Source organism: Canis lupus, chromosome 11, assembly GCF_048164855.1.
Source record: "Canis lupus baileyi chromosome 11, mCanLup2.hap1, whole genome shotgun sequence".
Classification (NCBI taxonomy): Eukaryota; Metazoa; Chordata; class Mammalia; order Carnivora; family Canidae; genus Canis; species Canis lupus.
Window position 1 is genome coordinate 47,523,777 of NC_132848.1, and position 21,843 is coordinate 47,545,619.

At 41.2% G+C, this 21,843-nt stretch overlaps 1 protein-coding gene across 1 annotated transcript in view; it reads left to right on the plus strand.

Moving 5' to 3' along the window:
• Positions 1–21,843, plus strand: part of TMEM131 (transmembrane protein 131) — a 227,510-nt gene that overhangs the window by 194,755 nt on the left and 10,912 nt on the right. The window contains exons 31-33 of the mRNA XM_072768088.1: positions 1–584; positions 12,544–12,719; positions 16,645–16,772. Of these exons, the coding sequence (XP_072624189.1) occupies positions 1–584; positions 12,544–12,719; positions 16,645–16,772 (888 nt within the window). The remainder of the gene's footprint in view (positions 585–12,543; positions 12,720–16,644; positions 16,773–21,843) is intronic.

A 21,843-nucleotide genomic window follows, 5' to 3' on the forward strand; every position in this document is an offset into this window, starting at 1 on the left:
CTTGAACACACTCAGCTGTGACCCTGGTCACAGTAGGGGGTTCTGCGGAGCAGGCGGCTCGTCATCCCGACCCAGTGCAGGGAGTCATAAGCACTGTGGCCCACCAGTCCACCCGCACAGCACTCATAGCAATAGAAACTCAGCTGACGTGGAAAACGTCAGAGCCAAAAACAGCTCAAGTACCTCTAGTAGGACTTCTGCACAATCTGCTAGCAAAGCAAGCCCCCTCATCTTAGATTCAAATGCAGCGGCCCAAGGTCATGCAGCAGGCAGAAAGTCCAAAGGGGCCAAACAGAGCCAGCACAGCAGTCAGCACCATGTCCACAGCCCGCTGGAGCAGCACTCCCCACCTCCACCACCACCACCAGTGCCTCAGCACCAGGAACCACAGCTGGAAAGGCTATCACCCGCCCCCCTCTCACACCCTTCCCACCCAGAACGTGCCAGCAGTACAAGGCACAGCTCAGAGGACTCAGACATCACCAGTCTCATAGAAGCCATGGACAAAGACTTCGACCACCATGATTCCCCACCCCTAGAAGTGTTTACAGAGCAGCCGCCATCACCATTGTCAAAAAGCAAAGGTAATCATCCGTTCTCACTGTCAGAAAAGCATGATGTATGAGGGGAAAGCAGGTGCATAATTAAGGAGCTATTGTGATCGTGGTTGTGATAAACAGCTGATTTAGTAGGTGTTTTTCAGGCTTAAATTTACCTCTAGTTTGCACTTCAGCTTTTCCATATCTGATGCAAACAGAGAGGTACATTTATCATAAGAGATACTTGAATTTCTTAGATTATTTACCAAATTTAGAAATTTGTTTAGACATCTGATTCCATTTTCAGCTTTCTGTGATTATTGTGTTGTGATAGGCTGAGCCTTTTTTTTTTTTTTTTCATTGTTAGACTCCTTTTTAATATAATGGTAAAATGGAGACCATCCCTTTTAACTCAAAAATATTATTTCCACAGAACATGTACTGAGAGCAGGGGTTGGCAGACCACAGCCAGGGGGCCAAGTCACCACCTGTTTTTATAAATAAAATTTTATTGGGGCATAGCCATGCTCATTCATTTCCATATTGTCTATGGCTGCTTTCATGCTACAACAATGTTGAGTAGCTGCGAGAGACCATAAGGGACACAAACCTGAAAATATTTACTATCTAGCTCTTTACAGAAAAAGTTTGTTGACCCCTGCTTTGGAGTTCTGTATACTGTATTAGTTACCTATTTCTCAGTAGCAAATTACCCCAAAACTTCATCACTTAAAATGCCCACATTTACTATCTCAGAGTTGCTGTGGGTCAGGCATCAGGGTGCAGCTTAGCTGGGTTCTCTGGCTTACAAAACTGTAGTCAAGATATTTCCTGGGACTGAAGCCATCTTTAGTTCAACTGAAGGTGGATCTGCTTCCTAGCTCACTCAGGTGATTGATAGCAGGATTCAGTTCTTCATGGACTATTGGACTGAGAATCTCAGTTCCCCTGCTGGCTGTGCCACCAGCCTCATGGGTCCTCTCCATAGGGCACTTTAAAGCAATTGGCTTCACCAGAGCAAGGAAGCTTAGAAGGCAAGAGAGAGAAGAAGCTAGTAGGACAGAAGTCACAGTCGCTTACGACCTAATCTTGGAAGTGACATCACATCACTTTTTCAGTGTTCTGCTCATTAGAAATGTGGTCTGGCCTGTACTCCAGGAGAGAGAATTCCACAGAGCATAAACACCAGAAGGGTAGAGTTTAGTGGGATTCATCTTAGACATCACATATACACATATACACAGAGGTAGGCTATTTGGTAACTTCCAAAATCAAAATATAAAAACCAAGAATCGGTCTGTAGCTATATTTCAATGTAATCCCTTTACAGCCTGAACTTTTTGCATCTTCCTCTCTCTCCCAGGCAGCCCTGCTAGCACATTATTATTCCAGGTCTGTTTCAGTATCTCCCTCACTGGTGTATGGGGCGGGGGGGCGGGGGGGGTTGCCTTTTGTTTACACGGGGGACAGAGAACATGGCCATCCTGAGAGGCCAGAAGAAACCAATGTAAAAAAAAAAAAAAAAAAAAGAAAGAAACCAATATCCCAGAATCCAGGACTTTCTATTAGAGAATTTCCTAATCCCAGTGATACGAAAACTAGTTATATAGAGTCCTCGTAGAATTACATGCATTTCAATTTACAAAAGAGCAAAATGTCTTGAATATTATTTAACTTTTTCCAGAGAATATAGTTTTTGTTAACTTATTATTAATAGAACTTACTTATTTTAGGGTAATTTTTATAGTAATATTAATGGAACGCTTAAGATTCTTTTTATTAGATCAAGTTATATAATGTGTTTTTCCCATATTGAGGGCATGAATAAAATAAACATATATTATCATTCCTTACCAGAAAGAATTTGGCAGTCAAACTGAATACCTCACTGCCTATGTCTAAAATAATCCACTAACATCAATGTGATAGGTCCATTTTTATTTTCAGGGTCATTCATCTAGAACATAAATTTTAAAATTAAAAAATGTTTTTTTAATTATCACAGTGGTGCTAGAATCGACCTACTAAAACCTATTGAATGAAGGGGTATGGGTACCACCACATCATTAGTGATTCTTGAGCCCATGAGGACATAATGATTCCAGGCATTATATGAGTGGCCATTCTACTTGTTATCCTTCCTACTGCTGCTGTTTAGAAAGAAGGAAGGAAACAAAACAAGTGTTTTTATTGAAGTGTAAGATACATGTGGAAAACTAGCCTCTTAAGTGAACTTTAAAAGGTGGGCATTCATCCTCAGGTTGCAAAATAGTGGTGTGTCATAAAATCATAGGCTTTTAGCTGGGGAGAGCCTTTATAACCTCTCTAAAGCTTACCCCAAGCCTCTGCAAACCATCATCATGTTCACTTCAAATGTGAACCTTCTGTTTTCAGAAGCACCTTGGTCCCCCTGCCTCCCCACAGTATCTCAGACCAAAAGTCTACTTTGTAGTGAGCTTATGTAATTTCTACTATTGGAGACCACTCAGAGTGACTTCTCTCCAAATAAATATGATCTCCTAGGTCTTACCTAGATTGTAGGCCAGCCAGCCATTTCCATAGTCATTCCTCCTGTCACTACTCCCCAGAGAAGCTGGCACCCAGAAATGCCCTCTGTTCACACCTGACCTGAGCAGCGCCTCTAATGGGCAGTCATTAGACTCTATAGTTGTGTGGTTTCTTCCCCAACAATACAGAATCTTAAGGGACTGGACAGAGGCCATTGCTGGATTAAGAGTTAAAACCTGAAGAAGCTCTGAAGCTAGTGCAGTCACTTGTCAGTATCTGCATTAACTGAAGAAATGGTGGAATCTGCAGCCATGCTCATTTCTGGCTTTGGTAGCATGAGAGACAGCTTTATCTAGGGTAGGGAGATGCACAGTAGCACATAGTACTGAGGCCAGGCTCAGCCACAAGGCAAGCCCAGATTAAATCATGGCTCTGCCCCTTATTGTGTGACTCTATGAAATTTATTCTCTGAGCCCCCATTTGTTATCTTTAAATTGGAGAAGATAGCTACTACCTAACATTGTGGGATGTAGCTCCTGCTGTGATTGTTATTAGGGCAGGAAATGGTGCTCAACTCACCTGCTGAGTTGAAAGGAGCTTTGGAACACCTCAGCACTGATGTCTACCTGGAACATAGTCTTATGGGCGAGAAATGGGACAAGCAGGGGGCTAAAGACAGAATCCTGAGGACAGGACCAGTAAGGAGGCCACCAGACAGTATGACAGAAAGCCGGGAAAAGATGTGGTTGGCATATCCCAGCAATGCCAAAAGAAGCAAAGGTAGAACAGCACAGAGCCTGGCAGCTAGGATATTGCTTGACCTTAGCAGAGTAGTTTCTGTGAAGTGATAGGACTAGAAACCAGGTTACGGTGACATAGAGAGTTGAGTGTTAATAGCAACCACTTAGTGTATGCATTGAGGGCAAGTAAGGGGGCATTTACTCTTTAATCTGTAGTTTCCATGTTCTTTAACTTTTAGCCAAAAAAAAGATGGGAGGGTAAATATATTGTGTGGTAGTATTTTTCATGAAAAAACGGGAAGCATAGTGTTTGGAAATATCTATGAATGAAGGACAAAAAGCTAGTAGAGCTGAGAGCAGTGGCGTTGGTCAACACTTACTAACGGTCTAGGCCCAACTGTGCATGCCTTGTGCACCATCATGATGGGCACTTCTGTGACTCTGTCTCCAGGTAGGAATCTAGTCCAGAAAGAAAGATTGCAACAGGTATATATGGGAGGCCATGCCCAGGCCTGAGTCTAAGCTCTCAGCTTATAACTACACTGCCCTGCTGCCTCCAAAAAGAAGAAAAGCAAGTGCCCAAAGAGGAGGGTGAGGTGAGACCCAGTTCAGTAGATTATAAAAGAAGGGACACTTGGGACACCTGAGTGGCTCAGCGGTTGAACGTCTGACTTCCACTAGGGCTGTGATCCCAGAGTCTGGGATTGAGTCCCACATTGGGCTCCTTGGGGGGAGCCTGCTTCTCCCCCTGCCTGTGTCTGACTCTCTCTGTGTGTCTGAGGAATAAATAAATAAAATATTTTTTAAAAAGCGGGGACCGGGGAGAGCACTCATTCCACAGCTTTGTGGATGCAGATGAATGGGTAGAGATGAAGAGGCGGTACTGGGAGTCAGAAGAGCTTCTGTTTGAGCTGAAGTCACAGTTGCTGGGACTGAGGGTGGAGTAGGGTAGAAACAGAAAACAGACAGTTTGGAGTATTCTGACTCCAACAAGCTTACATTTCTGTGGACTGGGAGTCTATGGGACATGAAAGCCAAATGTGCAAAGCAGCCCCTCAGGTAACATAGCCCCAGCTGAGGGACAAGGTCACACTTTGGCCCTTTTTCTCTGTCCTCCACCGCAGCCCAGGGGTGAGGAGTGAAAGCTGGAGAGTTGTGTTACAGCTCTGTCGGGGTTCTGCAGGGCTGGGGTGGCAAAAAAAAAAAAAAAAAAAAAAGACCGGAGCTGAGAATGCCATGGGGGCTGTTGGCAGGAGAGAGATGCATCTGCCAGATTGTGTGGAATTTGCAGGATAGAGAAGGACGTCAGGCCAGAAGGAGCCCCACAAACAAGGAGAACATGGACAGTCAAGGGATAGGAGATCCAGCACGTCTAACTACAGGGATGGTAGAAGCAAGGGAATGACAGGAGACTGTGGTCTGAAAGTGAGGCCTTTCAGAGGAAAAGCAGTTCTGGGCAGTAACAGGTTCTTACGTGCAGCCTTGGAAATGGGATGTGGACGTATAGTAGAAGTAAAGCCTGTTAGCAACAGTGAGGCCCCAGAGCTACAGGTCTGTGGTCCCTTACATAACTCTCTGGAAGCTTCATGTGTTTGGGAATTAGAATTCTGGGAAGTTCATGCACCATATGATTCATAAGACTAACGTCAGTTTGCCTTAAGTTGTACCACCAAGAGTTTAGGCCTCAAGTTTTATTTCTTTTTTTTTTTTAATGAGTTTACTTATTTGTTTGACAGAAAGCACAAGTAGGCAGAGTGGCAGCAAGAGGGAGAAGCAGGCTCCCCATTGAGCAGAGAGCCCGATACAGGGCTTAATCCCAGGACCCTCGGGCCATGGCCTGAGTCAAAGATAGACATTTAACCATCTGAGCCACCCAGGCATCCCTTGAGTTTTGTTTCTAAATGAGTTAAGGAGAAAAACTCAGAGAGCTTTTTGGATTTCAGAGGTACTGATGATTAACCTGATCCAGGCAAGGCCCGGAGCCCAGACGATAGGAGATTGAGAATCAGGGGAAGTCCATGAGGCTGGTGCCAGGCTCCTCAGGGGAAGACTAGAAGACATGCAGGGTACAGTAGTGAGGCCAGACTGTGTGCAGGAACAATATATATGCAGTTGTCACAGATGTAGAGGGGTCTAGGTGCATAGATCTGATCTGCCTTCCAGGCTATTTGCAAGGAAACAGACAAACTAGATTCAGAGCTAACATTATAAAATCTACCTAACCTCACCTCCCTCCAAAAGCAGGGCATCTGCCAAGTATTGGTGAAGCCTGAGGCTTGGTTGAGAAACTTTCCACTACCTCTTCCACTACTATATATTGTCCCACAGGCAAAGGTAACCAGTCCTTAGAATAAATCTAACTTGATTTGCCCAATACGAGTGGAGAAGTGGACCTGAGGGAGCCCAGAGTAAAGCTAGTATCAGCACAAGGGGAGCAGTTGGCAGTATTTGCTACCCGAAATTGTAGTGCGGGGACCAGCAATAATGACCTCACCCAGGGCCTGTAGAAATGGAGAATCATGGTCCCCAGCCCAGACTGCTGAATCAGACTCTGCACTCAACAAGGTGCACAGGTGATTGGGATAACCTCTGTTAACCCACTAGTGAATATAACCAGGGAATGCCCTTGGGAGGTGGGCACCAGTGCGGTCCCGCTGGTGGTTTTTGGGCAGACAAGGAATTGCCCTTAAAAGGAGTGGAGAGAAATGCCTAGACGGGACAGAAACTGTCCTCTCCCAACATTAAGTTGTAGTTAAGCATGCCTTTGATTATCTGTGATACTTGGTTTCTAGAATAAACAAATCCAAAATTAATCCAGTGCAGTAATTTTATAAAAACCCTACATAATTGAATTCGGTGTACTAGAAGTTGTGTTAGTGTAGCCTTTTTTTTTTTTTTTTTTTTTCTATTCCTGGATACCTTATTGGTTCTGCTTACTATCACAAATGGTATGTACAACCTTATAAAGGTACAAGAAAAGCTGGAGCAAAAAGAGCATGGGTGTTCTTACAGATTCATTATTAATTCCTTGCCTGGGTTAGAAGTAAAATTATTCCATTTAATAAGGACTTCTTTTCTAATTTGTATTTAGCTAAACAAATATCTTCACAATATAAGCACAGAACCTAGACAAAATAATATTACTGTAAAACTTTGAAAACAGTATTTGCTTTAGCTTAAAGAACTCCTGAAGAGTTTTTTTTCATATGCATTATTTACGTTTTAATTTAACATACTCCTATAAAGTTACTGTTTAGGGAAGTAACTTTGCATGACCAGTACTAACCCAAGTAAATTGTGTATGGGTCTGTATTTTTTTTTTTTTTTGGGTCTGTATTATTTATTGGCCTCATGTAGACCATTTCAGCAGCCAAAACGTGAGGAGGAAGACAAATTCCTGCTAAAATTAGTGCTTCTCTAGACATTCTAGTCAGGTGTTATAGTTGATACTACATGGCCTGCCTGGGGTTCACTGCTGCCAGGGACTGCACATATTCAGAGAAACCACTTTGCTGGTAATTGAAACTTTCCTAAAGCAATTATTTTGGGTAGAAGTTAATGAAATGACTTCAAGTAGGAGAGCCAAAGTAGCTTGCCCAAACTAGTTAATTACAAATTCATGTATTCAGTACTTAGGGAAGACAAAAAGTAAATGAGTACGATATAGTCTTTAAATTTATAATTCATACTTTGCCTACTTAAAATAATTGGAGGTGGCTTAAATTATTAAAGCATGTGTAAAGCAGTGAATAAAAGACAAAAAAGAGTTTTTGATGTTTTTATCTTTTGCTGTTAATTATGGTCCTCTCTCCTCAGAAACCTAGAAAACTTAGTTGTTACCATTAAGTGTTAAATTGAGCAGCATAGTTCCAGGCAGCAGGGCCAAAGTAAAACATTGTTATATAGTTCTCATGCAGGAAATGGAAGCCTGAGAATTCATCTGAAAAAAAAAAAACAGACTTTGCTTACATTAAATTCCAGTTTCAATCTGAGGACACTGATTTTTTTTTTTTTAAGATTTTATTTACTCATTCATGATAGAGAGAGAGAGAGAGAGGCAGAGACACAGGCAGAGGGAGAAGCAGGCCCCATGGAGGGAGCCCGACGCAGGACTCCATCCCGGGACTCCAGGATCGCACGCCGGACCAAAGGCAGGCGCCAAACTACCGAGCCACCCAGGGATCTGAGGACACTGATTAACAGAATGGGCATTGTGTCTTTATTGGAGAGAGTATGGGAATGTTCTTCACATAGATGCTTTATGTTGGTGTTATAACATTAAATCAATCATAACCCCTCCTCTATATCATGCCTCTTAGATGTACAGTCAGCCTCACCCACGTGCACAACAGTCGTGGTGACTACAGAATATAGTCAGCTCATATTTGGATTATTTGATGAGGCTCAGAACTTCACTGTTGAGTAAAGATGTCAGATCTGTAAGATGCACATGGTACTCTGTCACAAATATTTAGCAGCCTGCCTGTGTTCTTGTATAAACACAGGTCAGCCCTAAAGTACCCTGCAGACAGGGACAAATGGCTTTTGCCAATGAAGAGTTTTGTATCCACTCAATTATTAGAAAAAATAATACTTGGTTAGGCTTTAAAGCAATGAAGAAACTGTTTCATTCTGACCATTTTTATGAGTAAGCATAGTAACCACCAACTGGACATAATTTAGTCAACAGTACAATATCAAACCCCCAGGATACAGGCATGCGTCATCTTACTGTGCCTAACTTTATTGCCATTCACCAGATAACTGCAGTTTCTTACAGCTTGTGGCAATCCTACACTAAGCAAGTATATTGGCGGCATTTTTCCAATAGCATTTGCTCACTTCATGTCTCTGTGTCACATTTTGGCAATCCTCTCAATATTTCAAACTTTTTCATTATTAAACTTATTTGGTGATCTGTTTCAGTGATTATAACTCCCTGAAAGCTCAGATGATGCTTAACATTTTAGCAGTATTTTTTAAGTACATACATTTGGGGTTTCTTCAGATACAATGCTATTGCACACTTAATAGATGACAATATATTGTAAACATAACTTTCATATGTACTAGGAAACCAGAAAATTAATTTGACTCCCTTTATTGTGGTGGTCTGGAACCAAACCTGCAATATCTCCAGTATGCCTGTACTGATGCTGATCTAGTCAAGATACAGAACATTTATATCTCCGTAATGATCCCTTATGTGTCCTTTCTCACCACACCCACTTCCCTCCCACTCCTATCCCTTCCTTAACCCCTGGCAACCATTAATATCCACTTCTATAATACTATAATATGTCATTTCGAGAATGTTCTATACATGGAATCATGCGGTTTACTATGAAGACCAACTTTGGATTCAAATCTTGATATGTTACTCATAAAAGAGTGAGGTGGGATAAGCTTCCAGACTTGGCATGTGGAAGCTCAGAGCAGGTCACAGTGTAGGCATATTTCAGTGTTTAGAAAGGCACAAAACCAACTTGTACAGCTTGGCAGACATTGGCTGCACACCTGCTATGTGCTGGGTACCACGTAAGGTGCTGAGGATGGAGAGATGAGTAAGGTTGATCGCTGCCCTTCAGGTGCTTAAACTATATGAGGAATAGGGCAGAGGGGGTAAATGCTGCCCACAGCAGGTCAGGTAGCATCCTCAATCAAGAGTCCACTTGGTGATGGTAGCAGTAGGCAGACAGAGGGTGAGTGGCATCAGGGACCGTTCATCCAGACCGTGGTGTGAAGCCTGAGGACCCTGTCACTCACATTGGGTATATCCCTTGCCCAGTGCTGGAAACATTGTTTTTCTCAGCTGTATCTCCCTTCAGTTTGTAGAGTCTTTATTTAGATGGGTTAATTTTTATATATATTATGCACCAGTTAAGACATGGTTCCCTTAAGACAGGTGATACCTGTGTCCTCCACTGTGTATCGAGGTAATAATTTATCTTAGAGAGGGCAGTTTCCCTCTCACTTCTGATTCCCACTTCCCAGTCCCCTCCTAGCAAAACATTTTAGACTCTCCTTTCCCCAAAGCCCAATCTTTCCACTGGGAACCAATCCCCGAGGAATAGAAGAGATCGTTGGGAACAAGCTTTGCTGAGAAATAAGCTTCTTACCCCACTGTATGAAGTGGCAAGAGGAAGGCAGAGGCCACCCCTGTACGTGCAGTCTTTCAGGGCACATAGGCCTGTCATCAGGCTGATCCAGTCCAAATTATTATTAGTCCTTTGATGAAAGCATGCTCTCTCCCTTCCCACCAACATTTGAAATTGGAAACCGAAGCAGCTGAAGAAACCATCCAGGACAATGAGGTAGCTGCTAGCCTGAGCCATTGGATTGACACTGTAGTGATTGTGTTGATTTATGACTACTGATTCTCAGCCTAGTTATACAGTAGAATCAGTTGAGAAGCTTCTTAAAAATTACCCACACCACGTCCCACACAGAAATGCTTAATTAGAATCTCAGGGTGGAGCCCAAACAAAGCAATATTTGTTAAAAGCTCCTTAGGCTAAAGTGCAGGAGATTAAGAATGATTGTTACAGACTAAGATTCCAGAAGATGTTTTTAGGATATTTAACTCAGTTTTGAGCATAGATTTGAATTGCTTATGTCAGTTTAATTAAAGTGATCCCCCAGGGATAATACAAAGGAGGAAGAGAAGTTCCAAGGGCAGATCTCTTTAGGGACATCAGCAAAGATGAAGCCAGCAAAAAAGTTGCCAAAAGAATCACAGTACCAGAAAAGGATAATAATCTGTGGTCTGGCAGGAGTGGGAAGAGAGATAATCCAGTGTCCAATTGAACTTGCAGAATGAGGAGTACTAGAGGTCATTGATAGGACAGTTAAGGCATTATTGTTAACCTTTTCAAAATCCCATTCATTAAGATGCTAGGGACAGAATTCCAAGTGCAGGATATTAAGAAATTAATAAAAGATGGGGATTTGGAGATAAAAAGCATCTGTCAGAAGTAAGCTTTTTTACCCAAATTTTCAACTATTGGTTTGTTAAGTGTTTTTCTCCTTTGTATATCCGTATCTTCAAAATTTGAGCCAGTTTAAACAATCACTTCTAGCACTTTCCTATTTAATTAAGCAGGTTTGGGGTTATTGTAGATACAGATTATTTATACAAATAATGCCCCTCACCCAGTGAACCATAAGCATGACAGAATTGTATAATTGCAGGTGAGAAATTCCTTGCATGGGGGATTGCTGGATTGCTGTCAGTCACTTGGGAAAGTTTGCAGTACTCTAAGTACTGTTGAACTCAGTCTGAGAAATCCGGGGTCTCATGGGGCCGGGGCCAGAGCCAGACAGGCTCCTTCCCGTTTGGCATGGCAGAAGTGGATCAGGAGCTGTTATAATTAAACCAACTGGCCAGTCTTCCGCTAAGACAAAGGCTTCTCAATTTTTGAGACATAATGTCCTAGTTATGGTTTCAAATTTATTACCTCCTGGAATCGGTGTGAAAGTAAATGACAAAATGACATTCCTAAAAGAGCTTTACCTGTTATTTTTCTAGATCAGGCCCAGCAGAGGTTTTCTGCAAAGGGCCAGACAGTAAATATGTGAAGCTTGGTGCGCCACCAACTGTCTCTGTCATATATTGTTTCTTTTTTTCGATCACTTAAAAATGAAAAAAACCATTCTCACCTCACAAGCCATACAAAACGGGCCACAGGTCAGATCTTGTCTATGGGCCATAGTTTGCCAGCACCTCTTCTAGACTCCAAAGTTTGTGTTTCTGGCAACATTAACTGTGGCCATGAAACATTAGGATTTATATAACTTGTTTAAGCTATCATTATCAAAAGGATGTGATTTTTAAATGACATATATAGAATGGGTTAGACTTTGACTTATGTAGCATCTGCAGGCTTTAACCTGCCTACCTGCCAGGTGATTCCACAGAATCTGGGGATTTCTCTTCCACTGTAATGCAGCTAGCTCAGTGAGGGCAAGGATTATGTTGTTGGTGCTACAGATGTATTCCCAGGACATGGAGCACTGCCTGGGAAATAGTGGGCACTCAAATATGTCGTGGGTTGGTTTCTCATTTGTCTTAGGAACATCCACATCTTTTTAAAATACTAGGCTCTCTATAGCTCTGTTTCAGTCTGTCCATATAGAATATTCTCTGGTGTGTTCATGTGGTAGGCACTGCTCTGAAGGCTTTATGCAATTCCTCATTTCAACCCTATGAGGTGTTGTGTCTCCTAGCTTACAGATGGGAGGCCAAGACCACACATCTGGTTAGGGAGAGCCAGGATTTGGACTCTGCCACCATGGCTCTGCCACTGGACCTCTTAGCACCCCTCGGATGATGCACATGTGCTGCTCATCCTGTGTCCCTTTCAGGCTTCCATCTCCAAACAGATTTGAAAGGATCTCTGGTTTTCACTTCAGTGATTTTTCAAAGCTACTACATCATCCTCAGGGGTATAAAAAGTATTCTAAGACAGACGTAGATTTGTCAAAACTACTAAGTTTGGCAAAAATCATTGAACTGTACACTCAAAGTGCGTTTATCTTATTGTACATAAATTATGTCTCAATAAAACTGATTTTTACAAATATTCTAATCAAAAAGTCAAACATGATTTGGAAAGCTTTAATTAAAGAAAAAAGGTAGAGAAAGAAACCTTTGTTAATGAGAAAGAATCCAGTCTGTTGGAGAAAAGTTATAAGGGCCATATTCACTGAGCTATTTAAAAATCAAGAAGTTACTTTACTTTGATTCTCATCCCCAGGGAAAGGAAAACCTCTTCAGCGCAAGGTGAAACCACCTAAGAAGCAAGAGGAAAAGGAGAAGAAGGGAAAGGGAAAGCCACAGGAAGATGATCTAAAAGACTCCTTGGCTGATGACGACAGCTCCTCCACCACCACAGAGACCTCCAACCCAGACACAGAGCCTCTCCTCAAGGAGGTATCAACAAATGAGAGAAGAGAGTGTCTCTTGTAGTGCCCAAGACCCTGTCTCATAGACTGGGCTTTTTTGTTGTTGCTCAGTATTTTATTTCAGTTCAATTTGCCAACATATAGTATAACACCCAGTGCTCATCTCATCAAATGCTCTCCTTAGTACCCGTCGCCCAGTCACCGTCTCCCTCCCATCTTTCTCCCCTCCTGCAACCCTTTGTTTGTTTCCCAGAGTTAGGAGTCTCTCATGGTTTGTATTCTCCTCTCATTTTTCCCTGTTCAGTTTTCCTCCTTTCCCTATGGTCCCTTTCACTATTTCTTATATTCCACATATGAGTGAAACCATATGTAGATCAGGCTTTTTAATACAGAATGAACCTTTTATCCTTAACATAGGCACATGTTCTGGGGACTGCTTCTCCATGTGCACAGGTATGCCCAGTCACTGTCTTGCAGGAAGCAGTCACAACCCCCAGGATGGAGATCTTGATTGCTCCCAGGCAAGAACATTGGCAAGCATGTTGATCAAGTAAAATAGTTAGAGATTGCAAACACTGCTTGAAAGTTAGGGACTGTCTGGAATAGAAACTTCTCTGGCTCATGAAATTGGTTTCAAATTTTAAGTATCACAAGAGAATGAGAAGGAACTAGACCATTTTAATTATATTAGACTTTTCCTGTCTTTATCACTGCTGGTATGGCAGGCTTCAGTAGCAGCTCACTCCTTCCTCAGTTAGGGCAGTGACTATCCTGGAGAAGAAGGTGGCCAGGGAAAGACCCAAGGCTCTAGTGGTCACCCAGAACTGGGGACCCAGCTTAGTGCACATCACCACTTATCAAGAAAGCTGCCTCCCGAACATAAAGACTCCTAACTCTGGGAAACGAACTAGGGGTGGTGGAAGGGGAGGAGGGCGGGGGGTGGGGGTGAATGGGTGACGGGCACTGAGGGGGGCACTTGACGGGATGAGCACTGGGTGTTATTCTGTATGTTGGCAAATTGAACACCAATAAAAAATAAATTTATTATTAAAAAAAAAACTGCCTCCCTTCTCAAAGTCCTCAGCAATCAGGGTGGCCACCAGTGTCAAATAATACTGCAAAATGCCTGGTATTTAGTGGCATTAGGTAAATGGAAGGTAAAGTTACTTTTGGGAACAGGTCTGAGACTGTGAGTTATGAGTGCTATGCGGAAAAGTGAGGGCATAATTCTATTTTGACATTTTTATTTTTGGATAACTATATTCCAAATTTAATATGATCTTAATATAGCCTTTAATATTACAGGCCCAAATTTCTTTTTCAGTTTTAATCTAGTGACCTAAGGAATCATTTCTTAAAGATATCTAACAGTGTCATCTGCATATGTTAATTTTTTAATGAAATTTTTATGTGACTTATTTTTCTTGTCAACTCCATTTTCCTTTGCATCCTTCACATTTGGTTGGGTGCTCTGTCTGCCCTTGGTACGGTGCATAGTCCTGGAGTTCTGTACTATATTTTTTCTAACAGATTCCTTCGGAGAAGCAGAATACCATCTGCTCGTCTTCGAGTGGAATCCCAATGGGTTCAATGATACGAATAAGCATTTGGAAAGCACTTTCAGGGCAGGCTTTCTTCAGAGTGTTTCCTCACTTCCTTTCCTGCCCTTCCAGCTTTTCTCATAATGCTTCTCTCCAGCTGACCCCCATCTGCCACCATTCTCTGCACATACTGGCATAATTCTTTCCTCTATTCATTTCCTCCTGATCCTCCCATCTCCTTCCCCACCATTTGTTTCTTAGAGACACAGTGCCAACTCCGTGTGGCCTCCATGCCCACCATCCTCCCTTCTGATTGGTTTTTATTCCTCCTCCTCTTGCATATAGTTTATCTGTTTTTATTTCTTTTTGACTGATCTGTTTGTCAGTTGTGTTTTCTTCCTAACAGATAACAGACTTAATAGGTCACTTTCCCATAGATACCTTTTCCAACCTTCTACCTATTCATTCAAAAAGGAAGGCATATGTGGATTATTATACAGCCATTAAAAAGGATGAGCTCCTGCTGCTTATGACAGCATAGATGGAGTAGGTTATGCTAGATTTAAAAAGTCAAACTGAGAAAGACAACCACCTGTTTTCACATGTGTATAATCTAAAACACAAAACAAATGAGTAAACGAACAAAAAGCAGAATCATACCCACAAATACAGAGAACAAACTGGTGGTGACCAGAGGGAAAGAGATGGGGAGATGGGCAAAAATAGATGAGAGGGAGTGGGAGATACAGGCTTCCAATTGTGGAATGAAAGAGTCACAGGGATGAAAGGCACAGCATAGGGAATATAGGCAATGATATCACAGTAGCATTGATTGGTGAGCAGTAGGAGCAACACAGGGTGAGCATAGCATAATGTATAGAGATGTGAATCACTATGTTGTACCTTGAAACTTAAGCAACATTTGTGTCAGCTATACTCAAAATCTTTTTTAATGAAAATAGATACTGAGCACTGGAGTGCCAGACGTTGTGCTTGGGAGACAGCTGAGGACAAAAAGGCATCTACTTGTCCTCAAAGAGTTCATGGTATACAAAGTCCTTGTTGAGTCAAGTGTTCAAGAAATACTTCTTGAATAACTCAGAATAGTCTTAAAAGGTGTGTGGGCAAGAGGGTGTTTTAGCCCTTTTTCTGGTTATTTACTCCTGACAGCTAAGTAGATTGACCTGACATGACTTATTAAAACCCGGGTTGCTTTAATGACCATAAATGAAGCTGGGTAGCTTCTCATTTACCTTGTGCCAGTAACTCCTCCCATACCCACAGCTGTGCCCTCTTGTTGAACATGTCCTTCCCCTGTCTGTCCCCCTGCTTAGTCTCAGGACATCCTTGCACACAGTGCTGCTCCAGCTATGTGTGATGAAGAACCAGGGTGTTTATTTCCAATCTGTCATATAGGTGGTTCTACCACACATGAGAAGTACACACCCATGCCACATGCAGTTCCCCAGTGAGGTCAGTAATACCTGAGTGGATCTTTGCCCTTTTTGGGAGACAGGCTCACTGGTCTCATGCTTGGATGCCACAACAGCAAGGAATTACTATAAACATGCGTAGGTGCGGTTTTGGTACTTACCCAGTCAAGGCCCAGAAACCGCAGTGGGCAGACCAGTGACACAGCATGGCTTTAAGGTGCAGCTCAGGTGTGGCCTTCTCAGTGTAGGCTCCACACTCAGGCCAGGTAAGACTCAGGCCCTCCTCTGCTCCGGTCATAGCCAGTGGACATTTAGTTCCACACCGGGGTACAAGTTCATCTCCAACCATCATATGCATCTCCCACCTGCTAGACTTCATAGTCCTCGAGGAAGGGCCCTGGACCCCCATTGCCTAGCACCAAGGGGGTAACTAGTAAGTTGAGTGAGTGAATGAATAACTAAGCCCCTCTCATTGAGGGTGAATGGTTAGCATTAAACCCACCATAACACATAATCACAGTGTCATTTGTGAATGCCTCATGAATAGGTGTGAACACTTAGTATTGCCTACACTGTTTTCTTGCTCTGAATTTTACCTGTACTTAGGATTAGGAACATTCTCAGGACTGTATGATTTTATATTGTTTTCCAAGCTGACTTTTCTTATAAAAGAGCAAGGTTTTACCCCCCAGTGCTTAAAAATGAAGGCTATCAATATGCTGCTGCCACTGCCACCACCCACCCCAGGCAGTTACAAGTATAAATAAAATAATATTTGTTATAATTCAGGCTCACCGAAACTTAATAATCAAAGGCTAAAAAATTGACAGACCACAATAAAGATAGAAAGGAGTTTATTGTTTTTACACATAAAACATTTATCTGCTACATCTTTGGTTTTGTGTTTCTGCCTTCATGTAGGACTATGTCACTCATTTTTATTAATCCTTCTCAGCAATTAAGTGTACCTCTTTTACAGGATACAGAAAAGCAAAAGGGAAAACAAGCCATGCCTGAAAAACATGAAAATGAAATGTCTCAAGTGAAGCAAAAAAGCAAAAAACTCTTAAATGTTAAGAAAGAAATCCCAACAGATGTGAAACCCAGGTAAGAAAAATTCATGTATGTGGAGAAATAAGGTATACATAAGACATTACGGTGAAATTGGGTCATGTTTTTGTGGGTGGGTTGGTTATTATGGGGTTTCTGCAACAAAAGCCACGACTGCACTGTATTACTCTCAGGTTTTTTCTAATGCCAGTGTTGATAGGGGACCACATACTTCTGATGTCAGACATGTAAAAGGCAGAGTTAATGACTTGTTATGAAAATTTAGGTTAGTAATTTGTTCCCAGGCAGAGAGCCATTTCAGTTCTGTACAAAGGTGACCTTGATAGTTTAACTACAGGTAGGAGTATAACTTTTCTCAAAAAGAGCTATGATCTTTTCACTAACCCAGAGCTGCAATCGGATTCTAGAATTTCTAGAAATAATTTATTCTTACCTTAAAAATGTTCAGGGCAGGGGCACCTGGGTGGTTCAGTCAGTCAAGCTGACTCTCGATTTTAGCTCAGATCATGATTTCAGGGTCCTGGGATTGAGTCCCAAAATCAGACTCCTTGCCCAGCAGAAAGTCTGCTGGAGATTCTGTCTCTCCTTCTGCCCTTCCCCCTCTTTTCTATCTCTCTTTCATTTAAAAAAAAATGCTCGGGATAGATATCCCCTATCAGATAAGAATTAAGTAGGAAATAACTCCATTCTAGTCACCATGGAACAGGATTCTGGTGGACCCCACAGGGAAGGCTTGCTCCAGAACGTTTCTTCAAGTAAATGAAACGGTTGAATTATTGGGTCATTAACTAAGGCTACATCATACTTTCATTAAACCTTAGATCTCCCAAATAAGCTAATTTTAGTTTTAACAATGTTCATGCCCTTCATAGTTGATCAGCATAGAAGCTGACATTCACCTTGTGTGGTAAGTGAGCATTGACCTAGGAATTTGAAGAAATTGGGTATAAATTACTAAAGGAGAGCATTGTTATCATTAGACTTGGCCTTACATTTTTGGAAGGCCTATTAAATACTCTAATTCTGGGAATAATAGGTGAGCTTTCCAGAAATACCAAGAAACTAGACTCTTTCCCTAGATAGCTTAACTCAGGCATGGGCAGTCTCTTCCATAGAACCAGAAGCTAATAAGAAATTAGGTGTTAACTCTAGTAAAATGAAATCTCGTCCCTGAAGTTATGAAATAATACAGCATATGGCAGTCATTAATTACTAACAGAATATTTATACCTAAAATTCACTCATGTGCAGATTGTTATTTGAGTGATCCAGTCCCACAGTTTGTTGAAAATAGTCTGACCCAGCTGGAAGCAATGTCAAATGGAGTAATGGTTGACACACTTGGATCTCTCTTGAGAACAATCAACCTGCGGCACTAATTAGTGCTAACAACATTCTGGTACCCCAGGACAGGAATAATACTCTAATGATAGGGATTATTCTTCTAGACCTTTTTTAGACTTAGGTGATTGATCAGATATTTCTAAGATTATGAGGCTAAAAAATACAAATTATGAAACACCCTAGTTTTCATGGAGATCTTGTAAGAATAGACAATCATGCTGTAATTCTCACCACAAATTTAAAAACCAAGCTTCTAAAAATGATCAGAACAAAACATTCCATAGCTGATTTTTCCCAAATCTTCTTGATTAGCCTTGATGCCTGAGCTGTCAGACATAATTTTTTTAAACAGTTTGTACGTGTTAATTCTTACCTTCATCCCTCTTCCACTCTGACTTCTGTTATATTACAAATTTTTATGAAATTGACCATTAGCAGAAATACCATAGCAAAACCATTCCACGGGTGACTTTTGCCCATTCTGCACTATGTGTATTAGCCTTGATGCCTGAGCTCAGAGATATAGTATTTTTCATACAAATACAACATGTTAATTTTACCCTCATCCCTTTTCCTCTGACTTCTACTGTATTCTGATTTTTTTTATAAAACAAGTTGACTATTAGCAGATTTGATTTTGAAAATTTTATAAGAGATTTCACTTGCATGCCACTAACTTTGTAAAGATTTCAAGTTCTCTGGTAAAGAAAAGGCTACAGTAGCCATTTCTCTACTGGCTCTCTGTCAAGGGATGGTTACAAGGATAACTCATGACTTCCTGCTACATAGTTAAGAGAAAAATCATTACTAGCAAGACAGTTTAACGTTTCTGAATTAATCTTTTTAAATTGTCTTTTGTAACTGGAGAAATCCATATGCACCCTTACCCTTCTAATCTCCTTAATCTAATGTCTTCAAACTCACCAATCTTGTTTTACATTTTTCCAAACTCAAGGAAGTATTAAGTAATAAAAATATTAAGAGTCAGAATTCATTAGTTCATCACTTAAATATGGAGTTAAACAAAGACTGGGTTTGGTTTTTTTTTTTTTAATAACCAGAAATGTGGCCTCTCCAAATAGAGCCATTCCCTGTGTACACTGAGTTATGACAGTAAGGGTCTTGCTCTGTCACTCAGGTGAAATCACTGCCAGTCCTAATATCAATGATGCCCAAAACTCCTGTCACCTCAGAAGTACTGTCAGTATCTTACTCTGTGATTCTGCAATCTGAAAGGTATAGATGCACTCTTAAAAAGAGATACCATGGGATCCCTGTGTGGCGCAGCGGTTTAGCACCTGCCTTTGGCTCAGGGCATGATCCTGGAGACCCGGGATCAAATCCCACGTCGGGCTCCTGGTGCATGGAGCCTGCTTCTCCCTCTGCCTGTGTCTCTGCCTCTCTCTCTCTCTCTCTCTCTCTCTCTCTCTCTGTGACTATCATAAATAAATAAAAAATAAATTAAAAAAAATAACCAGTATCCAGATTTAAAAAAAAAAAGATACCATTAATAAGTCATATATGTATTATCACCTTCTTTTTAAAGCTTTATCTGATTGGGAATAAATGTTTCTTCTACATGTCAGTTAGCCAAAATGTTGTATTCTAATATTAATAAAATCTGTGGACTTAGTTCACATTTGCTTTATCAAAAATTAGTCTTTAAATACTGTCTTTAAATTACTGGAGTAAAAAAAATAAAAAAATAAAAAATAAATAAATTACTGGAGTATTATGTTAACTCTAAGCCAGAGGGCCATATCCTGAAAGGTTGAGGAATTTGAATTAGTGTTCTTATAAATAGGAGGGTGATAAACCCAGAGCAGTGTCATCATCTCTGCCACTGTAGCCACTTCCTACCATACTCCTACAAGTTTACCTCAAAAAATCATTTCCTGGGAGTGGGGAGCAAAGTGTTGCAATAGCAGAGACCTAGCCAATCCATCTTGGCCAGCTTCGACTCCATAGAAGGGAATCGGCCTGTAGACTTCCAGAAGACTGTATTTTAGGTCCAAGATGCCAGGGAATGAGAGTTCCATCTCAGGCACAGAAAGGACTCTGTGGAACTGGGCCTGGTTTAGGATAGCAACTATCCTTCTGTTTTCTTTATTTGTCAACATTTTACATGCTGTATGGCTTAAAGGTAATAATCTAAAATGAAGGGGGAGAAAAGTTTTCATAGAATAATTGGACTATCTACTATTCTGCTCTAACAGCGCATTCCACTCAGAGCCATGGGCGCCACATTTCACACACTGGCCTCCTGACCTGAGAGCACTGGGAAAGCTCTAGCCTTGGCTTTAGCTCTCTGCCTCCCCCTCCTTCCCCAGACGGGGGCATAGACTGCACATTACATGAGCAAAAATAAAGCCTGGCATCTGAAACTACCTTACACTTTTTCCCTTTTAGAAAGAATCATTTCAATTAAGTAGGCTCTTAACCTATTTTATTCAAAAGCCTTTAAAGAAGGTTTATTGATAAAGATCATCTAGCTTAATTTAGGCAAGTATGAATCAGCAAAAATAGGTATCTGGCACCTTTTTTTCTTAAAAGCCAACTAATTTTACAGTGGCATAGAGTTATGTTTGTATAAATAGCCCCCACCCCCACCCCCGTACTTATAAATGACTTAATTTAAAAATAACTTCCACACACCTACCTCTGCCACCACCACCAGAGGTGTCTGTTTCTGTTTCATGGGAGCCTTTGTTTTTTGGGTTTCTTTTTTAAGATGGAGTTTTTAAATAACACTGTCAGAAGTGGAAGGACATGGAAGATTTATAAAACTGTAGCATTAATATTCTTGCCCGTAAACAGTAAATTTTTTCACACTGGTTTGTTAACTTGCCAAAAATTCTACTTACTTGGGTTAACTGAGCCCTTTGGATTTTTGGTTGGCTCTTTTACTAATTCCAAATATAATACCTATTTATTTATTATAGAAAATTTGTAAAATACATAGAAACAAAAGAAAGAAAAGAAAATGACCTTTAACCTACTACCATATAAATATTTGTAAATAGCCTATGTTAAAATATATTTCTTTATATTATTAATAATATTTATATACTATCCTATAGTCTGGAAGGTTTGAAACATTCTGACCTTTGAGATCTAGTGTAGTATGGTGGGCTGTCCCTGTCCCAGAACCTAGCAAACACTGGCTGCCTTCTAGGAGTGAGAAGTGGAGTAGCAAGGTAGGAAGGTAATGCCGTGCATGAAGAAAGAACCTGAAGGATAGGCTGGGGGAAGCCAGAGGGGTGTGTTGGATTCACACACCTGGGGCTTGGGGACAGAATAGGAAGTACCCTAAGGTAGAAAATGCCAGAGACACACCCACTTTAGAATATCTACATCAGCCAGTAAACTTTGTCAGATTTTTAATGAAAAGCAAGCTATCAGCTCAGCCTTGAACTGACAGCTTTCTGGCCATCACCAGGAGAAGGTAGAGATCACTGATGATTTTTGGAAGAATTCTCATAAGAGGCCCCTGGGTTCTCTCAGCTATGTCTCAGCCTTCTCGGGAAAATGCCCTTCTATGGACCACGTTAGCTTAGCTTCCATCAGGGGCCTTCCGAAGCCTATGACTTGATCTTGGTGGGCATTACAGAAACAATTTTGTAAAGAATATCTTTATTCTTCCAGATAGTTACATTGCTCACACTGCTACCTCCTATAAGGTCATCTACCCATTTCTCCTAGAGATTGCTTCTCTTCCAGTGAATTTTTTTTTAAAGATTTTATTTATTTATTCATGAAAGAC